At 52.5% G+C, this 13,624-nt stretch overlaps 1 protein-coding gene across 1 annotated transcript in view; it reads left to right on the top strand.

Moving 5' to 3' along the window:
* Positions 1 to 13,624, top strand: part of LOC116627422 (sodium/potassium-transporting ATPase subunit alpha-4) — a 28,802-nt gene that overhangs the window by 10,385 nt on the left and 4,793 nt on the right. The window contains exons 11-18 of the mRNA XM_032397175.1: positions 2,870 to 3,059; positions 3,197 to 3,369; positions 7,268 to 7,404; positions 7,800 to 7,950; positions 8,453 to 8,621; positions 9,910 to 10,064; positions 10,224 to 10,347; positions 11,552 to 11,697. Of these exons, the coding sequence (XP_032253066.1) occupies positions 2,870 to 3,059; positions 3,197 to 3,369; positions 7,268 to 7,404; positions 7,800 to 7,950; positions 8,453 to 8,621; positions 9,910 to 10,064; positions 10,224 to 10,347; positions 11,552 to 11,697 (1,245 nt within the window). The remainder of the gene's footprint in view (positions 1 to 2,869; positions 3,060 to 3,196; positions 3,370 to 7,267; positions 7,405 to 7,799; positions 7,951 to 8,452; positions 8,622 to 9,909; positions 10,065 to 10,223; positions 10,348 to 11,551; positions 11,698 to 13,624) is intronic.

The raw sequence follows: 13,624 nt of genomic DNA, 5'->3' as shown, positions 1-13,624 counted from the left end.
CGCCTGGATTCTAGCACCTGCCATCAGGTAGGTGGCGGGGCGAGCGCTCCAGCACATTTGCGAAGGTTTTCGTCTCTCAGGGGCATTTTACCCGCTACCCAGAGAGGCGTGACAAGGGAAGGAGATACGCGGGCTGAGGGGCGGTGGTGGGCACTAACCCCGAGTGCAGGGGACAGCCAGCAAGCCAGTGGGACCCTCCCATGGGAGGTCCCACACACCTGGAAGAGGGGGCTGTGGGGGGGGCGCCCCCACAACTGGAGCGCCACCAGTCAGGTTTGGGGCCCGCAGGACAGTCACAGTTTGCTCAGGGGAGGGGAATCCTCCAAGTTCATGGGCTACCATGAAGGGCAGACGTTCAGGTGTAGGTAACAGAGAAGAAACGAGACTCCCAAAAAGTCAGTTTTGTTTTCCTGTCTTAGAAACCGCAGAAGAGTGCTCGCTTTAGCAGCACGGTGCTAACATCAGAACAACACACAGGAGGTTAGCAAGGCCTGTGCGCAGGCAAACTCATCAAGGGTTGTATTTGGAAGTTGCTAAGAGAGTAGTAGATCCCCCAAATTTTCCTCACAAGGGAAAAAAATCATAACTAAAAAAACAATAATAAAATGACAAAAGCTATATAGAGTTTTGAGTTTTTAAAGCCCAATTGCCTTTTCATATTGAACACTGAACAAGTAAGAGTTAAAGAAATAGATCCCGAGTTTTTTTGTCTCAGCTGACTCTCAGTCCGTGTAATAAGATAGGTCTCCTAAGCCCACACTGCAAACTTATTTCACTTTTTTTTCTGACGTTCAGTGGCCTCACAACCCAGACAAGAATTCTGTGCTTGGCAGGACCAGATTAAAGCCTGTGCCTGCAAAGAAGTAGATACTTCTTCCTTCATGTGATTTAAAATAAAAGCAAAACATATCCATGACATTTGTTGGGATGGCCAACAAAATAGCAACTTTCCCCAAAACGACTAGATTAGTGTGTTTTCTGAGTATCACGTGCAAAGGGCACGATCCTCCTCCGTGACGCCCCCACCAGTGAGCTCGGCCAGCCGGGCGTTGCCCTCAGGGGTGGGCTCTGGGTGCGGCTGGAGCCCCCGGCTCTGCGAGGCTGTCCCAGCACTCGGTCACCTGCAGGCTTCATCTCTTCCTTGCTCTCAGACTGAAATGAAAGGAAGGGTCTCTGTCCTGATATTCCCAGATTTCTCCACTTTTTTTTTTAAAGATTTTATTTATTCATTTGACAAGGAGAGGGAGAAAGCACAAGCAGGGGGAGCGGCAGGGAGAGGGAGAGGGAGAAGCAGGCTCCCCGCGGAGCAGGGAGCCCGACATGGGGCTCGATCCCAGGACCCTGAGATCATGACCTGAGCTGAAGGCAGACGCTTAACGACTGAGCCACCCAGGCGCCCCCTCCCACCTTTTTATCTGTAATTTTCTATCAAGATGTGATTTTTTTGTGACCAAGTTACTGACTTATAAGTAGGTCTTGCTGCCACCTCCGATAATCTCCAGTAAATAGGGAACAAATACGTATTAAGCACTCAGGAAATCAAGCTTTTTAAACCTCTTACAGCTTTCTGCTTCAACAAGTTAAGATTTTTCCTCTTAACTGCTTAGGCATATTTTGAATATAACTGAGAGTTATAGGAAATATTTGAAGGTTTCTCATGGGACGGTTTTAACAGCACTTTACACACAGGCTTCCCACCTTGGTTACCCTCTGGGCAGTGTGGTCCGGCCCCTCTGCACCTGCTCCTTTCAGGTGCTGGTTTGGTGACCAAACAGGCTTCATAACGGGAAGTTCCTGGCTCAAAGAGGAACCCTATCATAGTTCCTGTTCACAGATCAAGGATCCAGGGAAAACGCAAAACCGAAATGCATCTCACTCCTCTCTCCTCCTGGCCTCTGGTCTCCTGAGATTCACTGTGAATCTGGCCTTCCCTGCCCCCAGCCCACCAGGCCGACCCTGACCCCGACCCCAACCCCAACCCCACCACTAGCCCCTGGCACTGTCGGGAGAGTGGCAAAGGGATTACGATGACGTAATCTGGATTGTGCTTCGTAGTTTTCAAAGTACTTTTTAACAACTAATCTGACCCTCAAACAGCACGGTGTGAACCTCGTAGGTCCAGTTAAACACCGATGTTTTTCGATAAACACAGTACAGTCAGTGGATTTTCTCTTCCTTGTGATTTTTCTTAACATTTTCTTTTCTTGAGCTCACTTTACTATAAGAACACAGCATATAATACACAACATACAGAATATGTGTTAATTGACTGTTGATGTCATTGGTAAGGTTTTGGGTCACCAGCAAACTGTATTAGTAGTTAGGTTTTGGGGGAGTCAAAAGATATATGCGGATTTTTGACTGTATTGTGTCCCATAAAAACCCAATGAAGTCGGAAACACAGAATCTTTTGCATCGTATCAAAGGAACTAAGGTTTTGAGAGGTTCGGTGGATTGACCTGAGGTCACAAAGCATTCCTGCTGGGGGGACACAGGACTGTGGCCCCTACCTTCTCTTCCCGTCTACCCAGCTGCCTCTGCCCGGCCCACACTTCTGCTTTCCAGACAGAGAGGAAGCAGAGAAAGTTAGAGTCCTGCTTCTGCTCTCAGCTCCTGCAGAGATAGCAGGGACTCCTGTGCAAATAACACCGGGCTGGGATCCCGGGACAGGAGGGCGGGTGGGCTTGACCCTGAGTCAGATTTGCCTGGAGGGAGGGGGCTGCACTGGGGTTAGGGGACAAAGGAAATGGGGAGGGGGATATGAAACGGGTTGCCTGTTGTTTTACCCTCAAAAACCTTTCCCCTGCTTTTCTGCCCCAACCCTTGCTCCCTCCTCCTGCCACAAGGATTCTTCCTCTCTCCTCCCTAGATGTCCATCCACCTGCAGGACGACAGCTCCCAGACCCACGTACTGATGATGAAGGGGGCTCCGGAGAGGATCTTAGAGTTTTGCTCTTCTTACCTTCTGAAGGGGGTGGAGTACCCCATGGACGATGAGATGAGGAAAGACTTCCAGAAAGCCTACATGGAACTGGGAGGCCTGGGGGAACGCGTGCTAGGTGAGGGGCTTCGGAAGAAACCCAGAAAGAATGACACCCAAATGGTTATTTGTGGGGTGAAATTTCGAAGATGTTGGGGTGAGCGAGACAGGGACATAGGCCGCTGAATGACTACTGGTCCCTCTGTCTCTCCCCAGGGTTCTGCTTCTTGAATCTGCCTAGCACTTTCTCCAAAGGATTCAAGTTTAATACAGATGAAATCAATTTTCCCATGGATAACCTTTGTTTTGTGGGACTCATATCCATGATTGACCCTCCCCGAGCCGCAGTGCCTGATGCTGTGGGCAAGTGTCGTAGCGCAGGGATTAAGGTAAACTCCTGACCATATCCCGGAAGCCCCCCGACCCGTCACAACTTGCAGCAACAGCAGGAAGCCTTGCCTAGAGTAGGTTCTTCATAATCTTGGTTTAATGGATGTCTGTTTCCTTGAGCTTACGATTTTTAGTCTTAAGAGACTACCTAATAGGAAATAGTAAGTTTCTTCTGTAGTTAGAATCCTGTCTTGCGTTGAACATTACAATCACCAGGGGACCTTTAAAAGTCTGATGCCTAGGGCCCCCCCGGGCCCCCCCAGCAGGCTCATTCGGTAAAGCATGCGACTCTTGATCTTGGGGTTGTGAGTTCAAGCCCACATTGGGTATAAAGATTACTTAAATAAATAAATAAACTTAAAACAGAATCTGATGCTTAGGCCACACCCCAGACCCATTAAATTGGAAACTCTCAGGGCAGGATGCAGACATTTGTACTCTTCAAACTTTCTTTTTTTAAGATTTTTATTTATTGATTATTCATTTGAGAGAGAGAGAGAGAGAGCACACAAGCAGGGGGGAGGAGCAGAGGGAGAGGGAGAAGCAGACTCCCCACTGAGCAGGGAGCCCGATGCAGGGCTCGATCCCAGGACCCGGAGGTCATTACCTGAGCCGAAGGCGGACGCTTAAGCGACTGAGCCACCAGGCGCCCCCTTTCTTAAAACTTTCTTAGAGATTTCACTAGGCAGGTAAGTTTGAGAACCAGTGTCCTAGGGTTTGTGCACGTGACTCATCTAGGGGTTTTGTCGGAATGCACAATCTTGATTCTGCAGGTCTAAGACCCTGAGATTCTGCATTTGTAACAAGCTCCCAGGTGATGCCCTTGCCGCCGGTCTGCAGACCACAGCAGGAGTAGCAAAGGGCTAGAAGATGTCAGGGAAAGGTGCTCCTGGGAAGGGGCTGGGGCTGGAGTGGATGACAGAGAGGCTGAGCCACAGAGAGCTGAACCCTGGTTGCACCTGACTCGGGGCGAACAGCTACACCAACAGGCACTCGTCCAGGCGTCAAAGCTAGAAACCAAAAAGAGTGAAACACAGTTGCAGAGCACACTCCCAGAGGTGGGAACTCCTCCTTGGCCGGGGGGGCTCGGACTGCATGGGATTCCTCTAGTTCTGAGACGTTCTGTACCCCGCTTCCAGGTCAGATTCTAAGACTCACCTACATCCTCACAGGTCAGAGACTGACGCCTTTCCGGCTCATGCCTGATATTCTGGATCCCAGGCCTGGGGGACAGCAGGTTGGAGGGTGGGGGGCGCTGGAGGTATCTAGGGAGAACGAGATGCTATCTGTTGGAGCTGGCTTTATCTTAGAACTTTGACTGTCGGCAGTTTGTCTGGGGGCAGCTGGGCCATGCCAAGTTCAATGATTGTGGCTGGAGTGAGAACCGAGGGACGGATGGAGGAACTATTCAGAGTGAGTTCCTTAATCACCACACGCTGTTTGGGCGGTTGGTTCTCTGCAGAAGCAGCACGTCTGCATCTGCATAGGATGGCCAACGTCTCGACCTCCCCCGGCTCTCGAAGCCCCCACACCACATCATGGGAGCTAGCTGGAGAAGGGCCCATTTGAGTTTCCTGAGCATTGAGGTGGCTGTTGGAATGGGGAATTATACTGGGGATGTGAAATGCATCTCATCTGGGGATTTGTGGGTCCCTTACAGCAAGAAGAAGAGACTTACAATTGCCCCCGAGGTGGGGAGGCCCGAATGGGGCCGAAGGGCTGAGTTAGCCTGGGTGTCGTGACCGCCCGAGGCAGGCGAGTCCGAGGCTGGCTGCTGAAGCAGGAGGCCCGGGGGCTTTCTGGGCCAGTCCGTGTTCTGGGCATAGGCTTACAGTTCGCATTATCATTTCTCACTTCTTCTGGACCCGAAGCTGGCAGAAGTTTGGCAGACTCGGTGAGAAATTCTGAATCAGCCCCCTTTCCCTATAGGGGAGTGTAAAACACACACATGATGCCATCCTTCGAGGAAGACAAATGTGATAGACATAGGCGGGTTGTCGCGTAGGGTAGACCCTTCCAGGGCCAACACCAAAGTGGCCTTGATGCGGAGCCGATCGGAGAGCCCTGGGGTCACAGGGCAGCAAAGTTCTTACAAGGAGGTGGTCGCAGGGCTGGTACTTCCCAGGTAGAGCCACGTGCTCGGGCCTTTGGAATAAATGTAATTAAAACATAAATACAAGTATCCGTTATATTTGCCACTCACTGAGGCTGTGGGGGCCGTGAAGGTGTTTGGGCCTCGCCCTGAACCCGGCTCCTCCGAGAACCGCAGTCTGGCCGTGAGACCTACGGCTGTGTCACCAACACCGGACTCCGTCGCTCCGATGGGCCCCACACGGGAAGAGAAGGGACGAGGGAACAAGAGGGCAGCTCGCAAGACTACGTGGGGACAGCGGAGGTACGCCAACACCCACAAGCTGGAAATGAGAGTCCTTCAGTCCCTGACGAATCCCAGAAACCAGGAGACGTCCTTCACCTCAGAGGGAGCCGCTCTGCAGGACCGCACATCTGTTGGGCGCTGCGAAATCGCGTCCTGGGGACTCAGTAGGGGCGGGGGTGGGGTGGGGAAGGGGGTACTTTGTGTTTTTCTTTCTCCAGCCTGGCCTGGAGGTGGGACTGCCAGAAAGTACTACGGAACGGCCCCTTTGAGCCAGAGTGCTCGGGGTGGGCGGGGGGGGCATCAGGATGACGGCGCACCTGCCCTCTGGGCCCCCCGGTCACCACGGATGAGCCGCTGCGGGGCTGTCCGGGCGCAGGGAGCCTGAAGGGCAGCACGGAGGGCTCGGCCTGCATCACATCGGGAACGTTGTGAGCTCGCATGCAGCTCCCTCCCAGACCCTCCCCGGGTACCCCGTGGGGCCGCGTTGGTGAGATGGGGACACTCGCCGTCCGTGCTGTGGGCACAGTGGCCGTGCTGGTCTCTGGTGGCCACACGGACTTCTGCGTCACCACCTCCCTCCAGGAAGCCGGGCTTGGAGTCACGCTGCTCTCAGGCCAGCGCACAGCGAGGCGGGCTCTGGGAAACACTCCCTACAGCCTTGTTTCCATGCTCTGAAAGCAAACAGACGGACCTTTCCAGGACCTTCCCAGGACAGTTCAGTCACAGCCTCACAGCTGCCTTTCCCTCCGTCGGAGCCAGGGAAAGCCGTGCGCCCGGAGGGCACTCGGGAGCCTGGCGCCGTGACTCTCAAGAAGCCGTCCTTCTTTCATTCCTGCATCTGATGGCTGTTTGTGGAACGGCAGCTATGGGCTAGGCTTTGCGCAAGAGCAAAGCTTCACGAGGAGCCTGGACTCGGCCCATTCTTGCAGAGCGCTCGGGCCAGCAGACAGAGACAAGCCCTCCCCACCCGGAGCAGGAGGAGTGCAGACACGCAGAAGGAACAGAATGCTAGGACAGCTCGGAGCCAGGCACCTGACCTTTGGGGAGCCAGGGGACAGGGCATCAGCAAAAGGGCTGGAACCCAGGGGAGGCCACGGGGGGAAGGTGAGGAAGAGTGAGGGTCAGAACGCACCTGGGCCTAGAGGATATTTTGCTAGGCAGATGGATTATTCCAGATGTCCCTTTATTACCATTTGGTCTATGTGTAGGTGTTTGTCTTTTGAGCTTAAAGAAACAGAACAGCTTCTGGAACAATTCAGTGAAAATCGGAATATAGTAATACACCCAAATCCCCAATTTATGCCCGGGAAATCTAGAACCCAAACTGTTCTATGTGTTATGGTCTGGTGGTCCTGACCCAGTCCCGGTGGATGAAGCCACCATAGCAGAAGTCCTTGGGGACTACTACGAATAGCCCTGTGGAATGAAGGTAGTGATCCATTAGGTCCTGGAGAGAAAGACAAAGCGTCCAGGACCCCCTGAAGATGATTCTGCTCCCCTTCCTTCCCTTCCCAACCCAGGTTATCATGGTGACCGGGGACCACCCCATCACAGCCAAGGCCATCGCCAAAGGTGTGGGCATCATATCAGAAGGCAACGAGACAGCAGAGGACATGGCTGCGCAGCTCCAGATCCCTATCAGCCAGATCAACACCAGGTGGGGCCCCTAAAGAACTCAGATCTGCAGTGTTTGCCCTCCATCCTCAGCCGCCCCACCCCGACCCCCTCGCTACAGTTCCTAGAGGCTCCTGTAGTAGGTCGGATGTGTAGGGTTTACTTATTGCAAAGTAAAGTGTAATAGGAAAATGACCCAGTGACTATGTCAGTGGGTTTTCAGAGGAAGTGGGTGGAAGGACGCAGAGCAAAAGGAGGAGCGGGTTGGAGGCGGGGAGGGGTGCAGCGTGTCCGTCCGGGGACAGTGGGTGGCTGGGGACAAGCGAGGAGCCGGGCTGAAGGCAGAAACAGGATGGTATGGCGGAGGCTGGACAGAGGCACCAGGACCTCTGGGGAACTCTGAGCACTCTGCAGGGGCTTTTGACCTCCTTCCCTCAGGGAAGCCAAGGCGTGCGTGGTGCACGGCTCCGACCTGAAGGACATGACGGCGGAGCAGCTGGACGAGATCCTCACGAACCACACGGAGATCGTGTTCGCGCGGACGTCCCCGCAGCAGAAGCTCATCATCGTGGAGGGCTGTCAGAGGCTGGTGAGGGGACGGGGGCGACTCGGGGGGGCCCGGCCCAGCTCTGCCCCAAACCTCCTCGGGCTGGCGGGGTGGGGGGACCCCAAAGAGCACCCTGTCTCGAGTCCCGAGACGGGCTTCAGTTGGGGGCCCCCTGAGAGTTTTCACATCTCAGGAGGAGCAGAAGAAGGAAGGGCCAAGCATGAGGACTTTAAGAAACAAGGGATGAGGGGCGCCTGGGTGGCTCAGTCGTTAAGCGTCTGCCTTCGGCTCAGGTCATGATCCCAGGGTCCTGGGATCGAGCCCCGCATCGGGCTCCTTGCTCCGCGGGAAGCCTGCTTCTCCCTCTCCCACTCCCCCTGCTTGTGTTCCCTCTCTCGCTGTGTCTCTCTCTGTCAAATAAATAAATAAAATCTTTAAAAAAAAAAAAAAGAAAAGAAACAAGGGATGATGGGATCAGAGTGACCTCTGGGACTGGTCTCGATCCGACACAGTGATGACTTCACTCCTTCTGTGCTTCGTCCAGGGGGCCGTTGTAGCAGTGACCGGGGACGGCGTGAACGACTCCCCCGCGCTGAAGAAGGCTGACATCGGCATCGCCATGGGCATCACGGGCTCCGACGTGTCGAAGCAGGCCGCCGACATGATCCTGCTGGACGACAACTTCGCCTCCATCGTCACGGGCGTGGAGGAGGGTGAGGGGGCAGGGTGCCCGTCAACTCAGGTGACAGGCGGGAGCTGGTGTGCGTTCTGTCATTCCCTTTGCCCATCATTCCACCTCCGTGACCCCGTACAGACTGGGAATAATCAGTGTAAGACGAAATTCTGTAAATTAGACTTGGCCGTAGTTGGAACATCACTGCCAGGAGCCCTTTTGTATGAGGTGGGAGGCAAGTGCAGATTTGTGAAGGAGACGGGAACTCTGGTCTAGAGAGTATCCCCTGGTCCCTCACACACATTCCAGTGGGTCTGCAGCAGGTTCCAGGATGTAGCCCTTCCCTGGGACGACTCCATCCGCCACAATCTCCGGGGTCCCCAGGAACCTGTTGCCTGAATGATGTTGATACAATGAGATCAGCTGCAGGCTGATCTAGGAACTGACTGCATGAGCCGAATCAAGCACCCACTTTCCCAGAGAGTTCTGAAGACCACACCCACTGGTGAGCAGGAGAGCCCCAGATTCCTGCTTCCTGGGCTCCCTGCTTTCTGCCTGCAGTCATCTTGCTGAACCCTATGACAAGCCACATAAGAATAATAGTTATACCGTTTTACTGAAACCTAGTATGATCCTGACACTTTGCTCAGTATTTGGTATCCATTCAATTCAATTCATTTTTTGAGCACCAACCATGTACCAGGTTCTATTCTAGATCCTGGGATGTAACAATGGGAAATAAAAAGGCACAAATCCCTGCCCTCATGCTCCTTAATTTCTAGTGGAGCAAGACAGACAGTAAAATAAATTGCATAGTATATTACAAGATCAGTGCAATGGGGCTGGGGTTACAGTTTTTGAAAGGGTCATCAGGGAAGGACTCAAGCCATCTTGCAAGGCAGGAGGAATGAGGCTTGGGGAGCTGCCCAACGTCACTAGCTCTTGCGGCAGAGAATGGGATTGGAACCCAAGTCCGGACTCTCTCCACTTCAGCCTTCAACCTCTAATGGCTTTTATGTTGGCGTTCTCAGACATCTCTAAGTAGCAGCCCAGCCCAGCCCTGTTTCATTCTCAGGGATCAGGTGCTATTAGCCCCACGGAATCCAAGAACAAGGAGCACTCAGACATGGCGTGCTCCTAGAGCACGGCGCTAATGAAGAGTCACGTGATTCGGGACAAAGCTGGGAGCGAGGACTGGGTCGAGGTCTCGGACCTCCAGACCTTTCCATGGGCTGTGACTCTGCTTTGTAGCATTCTCTGTCCAGGAGCCGGTGTGTGGGTGGTGTCCTCTCTGCGCTTGTCACAGAAGAGTGGCCTTCCTCCCCCAGGCCGCCTCATCTTCGACAACCTGAAGAAATCCATCGCGTACACCCTGACCAGCAACATCCCCGAGATCACCCCCTTCCTGCTTTTCATCATCCTCAGTATCCCTCTACCTCTGGGCACCGTAACCATCCTCTGTATCGACCTGGGCACTGACATGGTGAGCCCCAAACTGGGACCCTGCTCGCAGAGCTGCCACGAGAGGACTGGGGAGCAGGAAAAGTCTGTGTCCAGGGGGAGGGACAGAGCTCAACCGAGTTACTTCTGTGTTTCCTTCTCAATTTTGTGTCCCTTGTCACCCCCACCCTCCATCCTCCAGGTCCCGGCCATCTCCTTGGCTTACGAGTCAGCTGAAAGTGACATCATGAAGAGGGCCCCACGGAATCCAAAGAGCGATAATCTGGTGAACCACCGCCTCATCGGCATGGCCTATGGACAGACTGGTGCGGCCAGAGATATGGGGGGCTGGGGTGTGGGGAGAGGCTGCACCTGCCAGGCCATTGGAGTCAGGGAGATATTTTCATGACGACAAACTCTGTGCTGGGCCCCCGGAACACAAAGAGCCACTGATGTGCGATCTGCCCTTGATTTAAGAGTCCAGCCGAGAAGGAACAGACATACATAAAATGATAGCATCTTTCCCAGTGCTGAGAAATGAGTGTGTACAGGACGTGCGAGAAGAGAACAGAGCAGGGGGCTCAGGAGCCAGGAGGACAGTCAGGGAGGCCGTGTGGAGGGAACAGGACTTGCGCCTGGTACTGGAAGATCGCAGATGTACGGTCAGCCAGAGGAGGGGAACTCACATGCCTGCTTGCAGAAGAGCCAATAACCAGTTTGGGGAGGCCTTTGCTCCTGAGAAAGGAGCAGGAGAGGATGAGGCTGTGGATACAGGTAGCATTTACCCCAGGCCAGCCTCGAAAGACACTGGAGAGCCGTTAGAAGTCTTTGCTCTCAAATTGCCAGTGCAATGTTTCAGGGAGCAGGTGAGGGATGGACAGGGGAGATCACCCCAATATCTAGAGGAGGAAACACATAGAAAAAGCACAGATTTAGGAGCCAGACCTATGTTTGAATCCCAGTTTCACCACTTACTACCTGTATGACCTTGAATGAGGACTGAATCTTTTTTGTGCTTGTTTTCCCACCTCTGGAAGGTAAATAGTAGCTTACAATTGTTGTGAGAATCGACTTGGTGCACAGCTCAGCAGTTGGTAGGCAAACACTGGTGTCCGCCACCGCATGGCCAGGCTTGGAGGCAGAGGTGCTGACTAAGGGACAGGCAAGGGGCAGTGGGGGAGGTGCGAGGAGAGGACAGGACCTGATGAGGGTCCACATGTAAGAGGAAGTGGACCCAGAAGAGTCCAGTGCTCGCTCAGGGAAAGAGAATAAATCCTCTCCAGGGTCCTTTCAGTTTTGATTATGTGACTCAAAGATGACTCTGGGTTAGAGCTCCAAAAGAAATGTCAGGGCTTGGAGACAAATCCTACAGAGATGAAGGGATCAGGTCGCTGATGGCAAGCATCTTCAGCACTAAAAGCTCAGACACACAGCAGCCCAGCTAGAACCTGGCCACAACCCCTTCCATGGTCTGCCTTTTGAGGTCCTTCTCTGAACCACATTCCTCTGTCCTGTGACTGTCATTCACAGGGATGATTCAGGCTCTGGCTGGATTCTTCACCTACTTTGTGATCCTGGCCGAGAATGGTTTCAAGCCTATTGACCTGCTAGGCATCCGCCTCAACTGGGAGGACCGGTTCTTCAATGACCTGGAGGACAGCTACGGACAACAGTGGGTGAGTTGAAGAGGTAACGCCTGAGACAGTGACCAGTAAGGGTGAAGAAGGGACAGGGAAGAGTGGAGAATACTGGAGAAGAGATGATACCTCATCTCCAGTCTTACGTGACCTCAATCTCCCATCACGTCGGCAAATACTCTTCAAATGAAGACTTCAAATGATGACTTCATTTCTGTTCATTCCTGCTGTCTGTCACCTGTCCTTACCTTGCTGGATCTTTCAGCTTCCTTGGGCCTGGAGGTCTTCCTCATCATGTCAACTTTTGGGGGCTGATTTCTGTGTTTCCAGGTTCTAGGCATCATCGCCCCCAAAGTGAGTGCTGGGTCTTCTCTCTCTCTCTTCTCTCTACCTTCTAAATACCTCTTGCCATTAATTCCACTGATCACCACTCATTCATTCATGAAGCATCTCCTAGGTACCAAATACTCTTCTCTCTGTTTCGCTTCCTCCCTCCATGGGAGTTCAAATAATACGACTTCAAGTCTGAAAATCTATGTGCTTTGTATCTCCCTTTCTCACCTTTCTAAACTTGTTAAACCTAGAGGATGCCTCTCTGTAGTAGTCTTTTGTAAAACCCAAGATGAATGAGGTTCAAACTGAAGCCCTCTAGCCAACAGGATGTATTCAAGAATTTTAGTAAGTATGCTTTTTCCTACCTGTGAACATGCCTGTCCTAATTTCTAAAACAGTGGGTGATGTGACACCAATTATTGCTAGAATCATAGGACCACAGATGATGCAAAGTCTATAGAAGACACGTGGTCTGTTATCATCACTTTGTAAACAAGGAAACCGAGTCTAGAAAGATTTTGCGGCTTGTTCCAAGTCCCACAGAGCATCTCTAGAAGGGCTTCACGGGAGCTCTGTACTGGTTCCTGCCCAACACCTTCCTCCTTCACCATGATGCCTCCAAACCAAGCTAACTGTAGGTTTCTCAAAAGTGTGTTAGAATCCTGGTTGTTGGAAAGGTGCCCCTTGTACACACCTGGCTTCCCCTAGCCGAGGCCCATGAAGCCATCAGGGGTCAATCTTCCCAGCCACCAACATTGCTCCAGGGCCCAATGATGCCCAAAGTCATTACATTGTCAGCATCTCCTCGATCCTCAACTCCAGCCTTTATTAGTTTTATATCTTGATACCATCTCCCTGCTGCCAGGACGCAGCTTAACATGTATTTATTTGTAATAAATTAAAGGTAATTAAAATTAATTTGAAGTAACACCAAATTACATCAAAGACATCTGGAGGTATTGCAGAATGGGTTGAGAACAATCGCCCTGAGGAATAAAGTTCATAAAGGCAGGGTCTATGTCTCTTCCATTGCCGTAATCTTCAGATAATCGCATACAGAGCCATCCCCCACCCCCGCAGACTGCTAGAAGCAGGGAGAGCTCTCTACCTTCTATATACCTCTCGCCATTAATTCCACTGATCACCACTCATTCATTTGTGAAGCATCTTCTAGGTACCAGATACTCTTCTGGCCCTGGGGGTCTGGTATTGAACAAATATGGTCAAGTTATTGCTCTTCTGGACTTTATGTTCTAGTGAGGGGCAGGGGGTGGGAGGGGAGACAGAAAACAACCAAATATGTAAGCTACAGGGTCAATGGAACTTAAGTCCGAGTAGAGTCCAGGAAGTGTTGGAATTGAGACACCAGAGTGGGCGGGATGGAGAGATCAAGTGGTGGTCAGAGAAGAGATGCTTGAAATGGAAATCACAGAGAAACTAGCTATTGGCAAGGACAGATCCGGGGCGTGACATGGGCGCCAGCAAGCCAGGTGGGGAGTGGAGGGCCACACCGCTGGAGAGGGAGACTGAGGGACGCTGAAACCATGGTGGTGGAAGGATCATCCACATGGATGTTTGAATCCCCAGAATCCAGGACAGGAGCAGGGCTAGTCAGGGCGTCAGAGCTAAAATC

Source organism: Phoca vitulina, unplaced genomic scaffold (genome assembly GCF_004348235.1).
Source record: "Phoca vitulina isolate PV1807 unplaced genomic scaffold, GSC_HSeal_1.0 scaffold97, whole genome shotgun sequence".
Classification (NCBI taxonomy): domain Eukaryota; kingdom Metazoa; phylum Chordata; class Mammalia; order Carnivora; family Phocidae; genus Phoca; species Phoca vitulina.
Note: the sequence above shows the minus strand (reverse complement) of the source record. Positions and strands in the feature narration are given on the sequence as shown.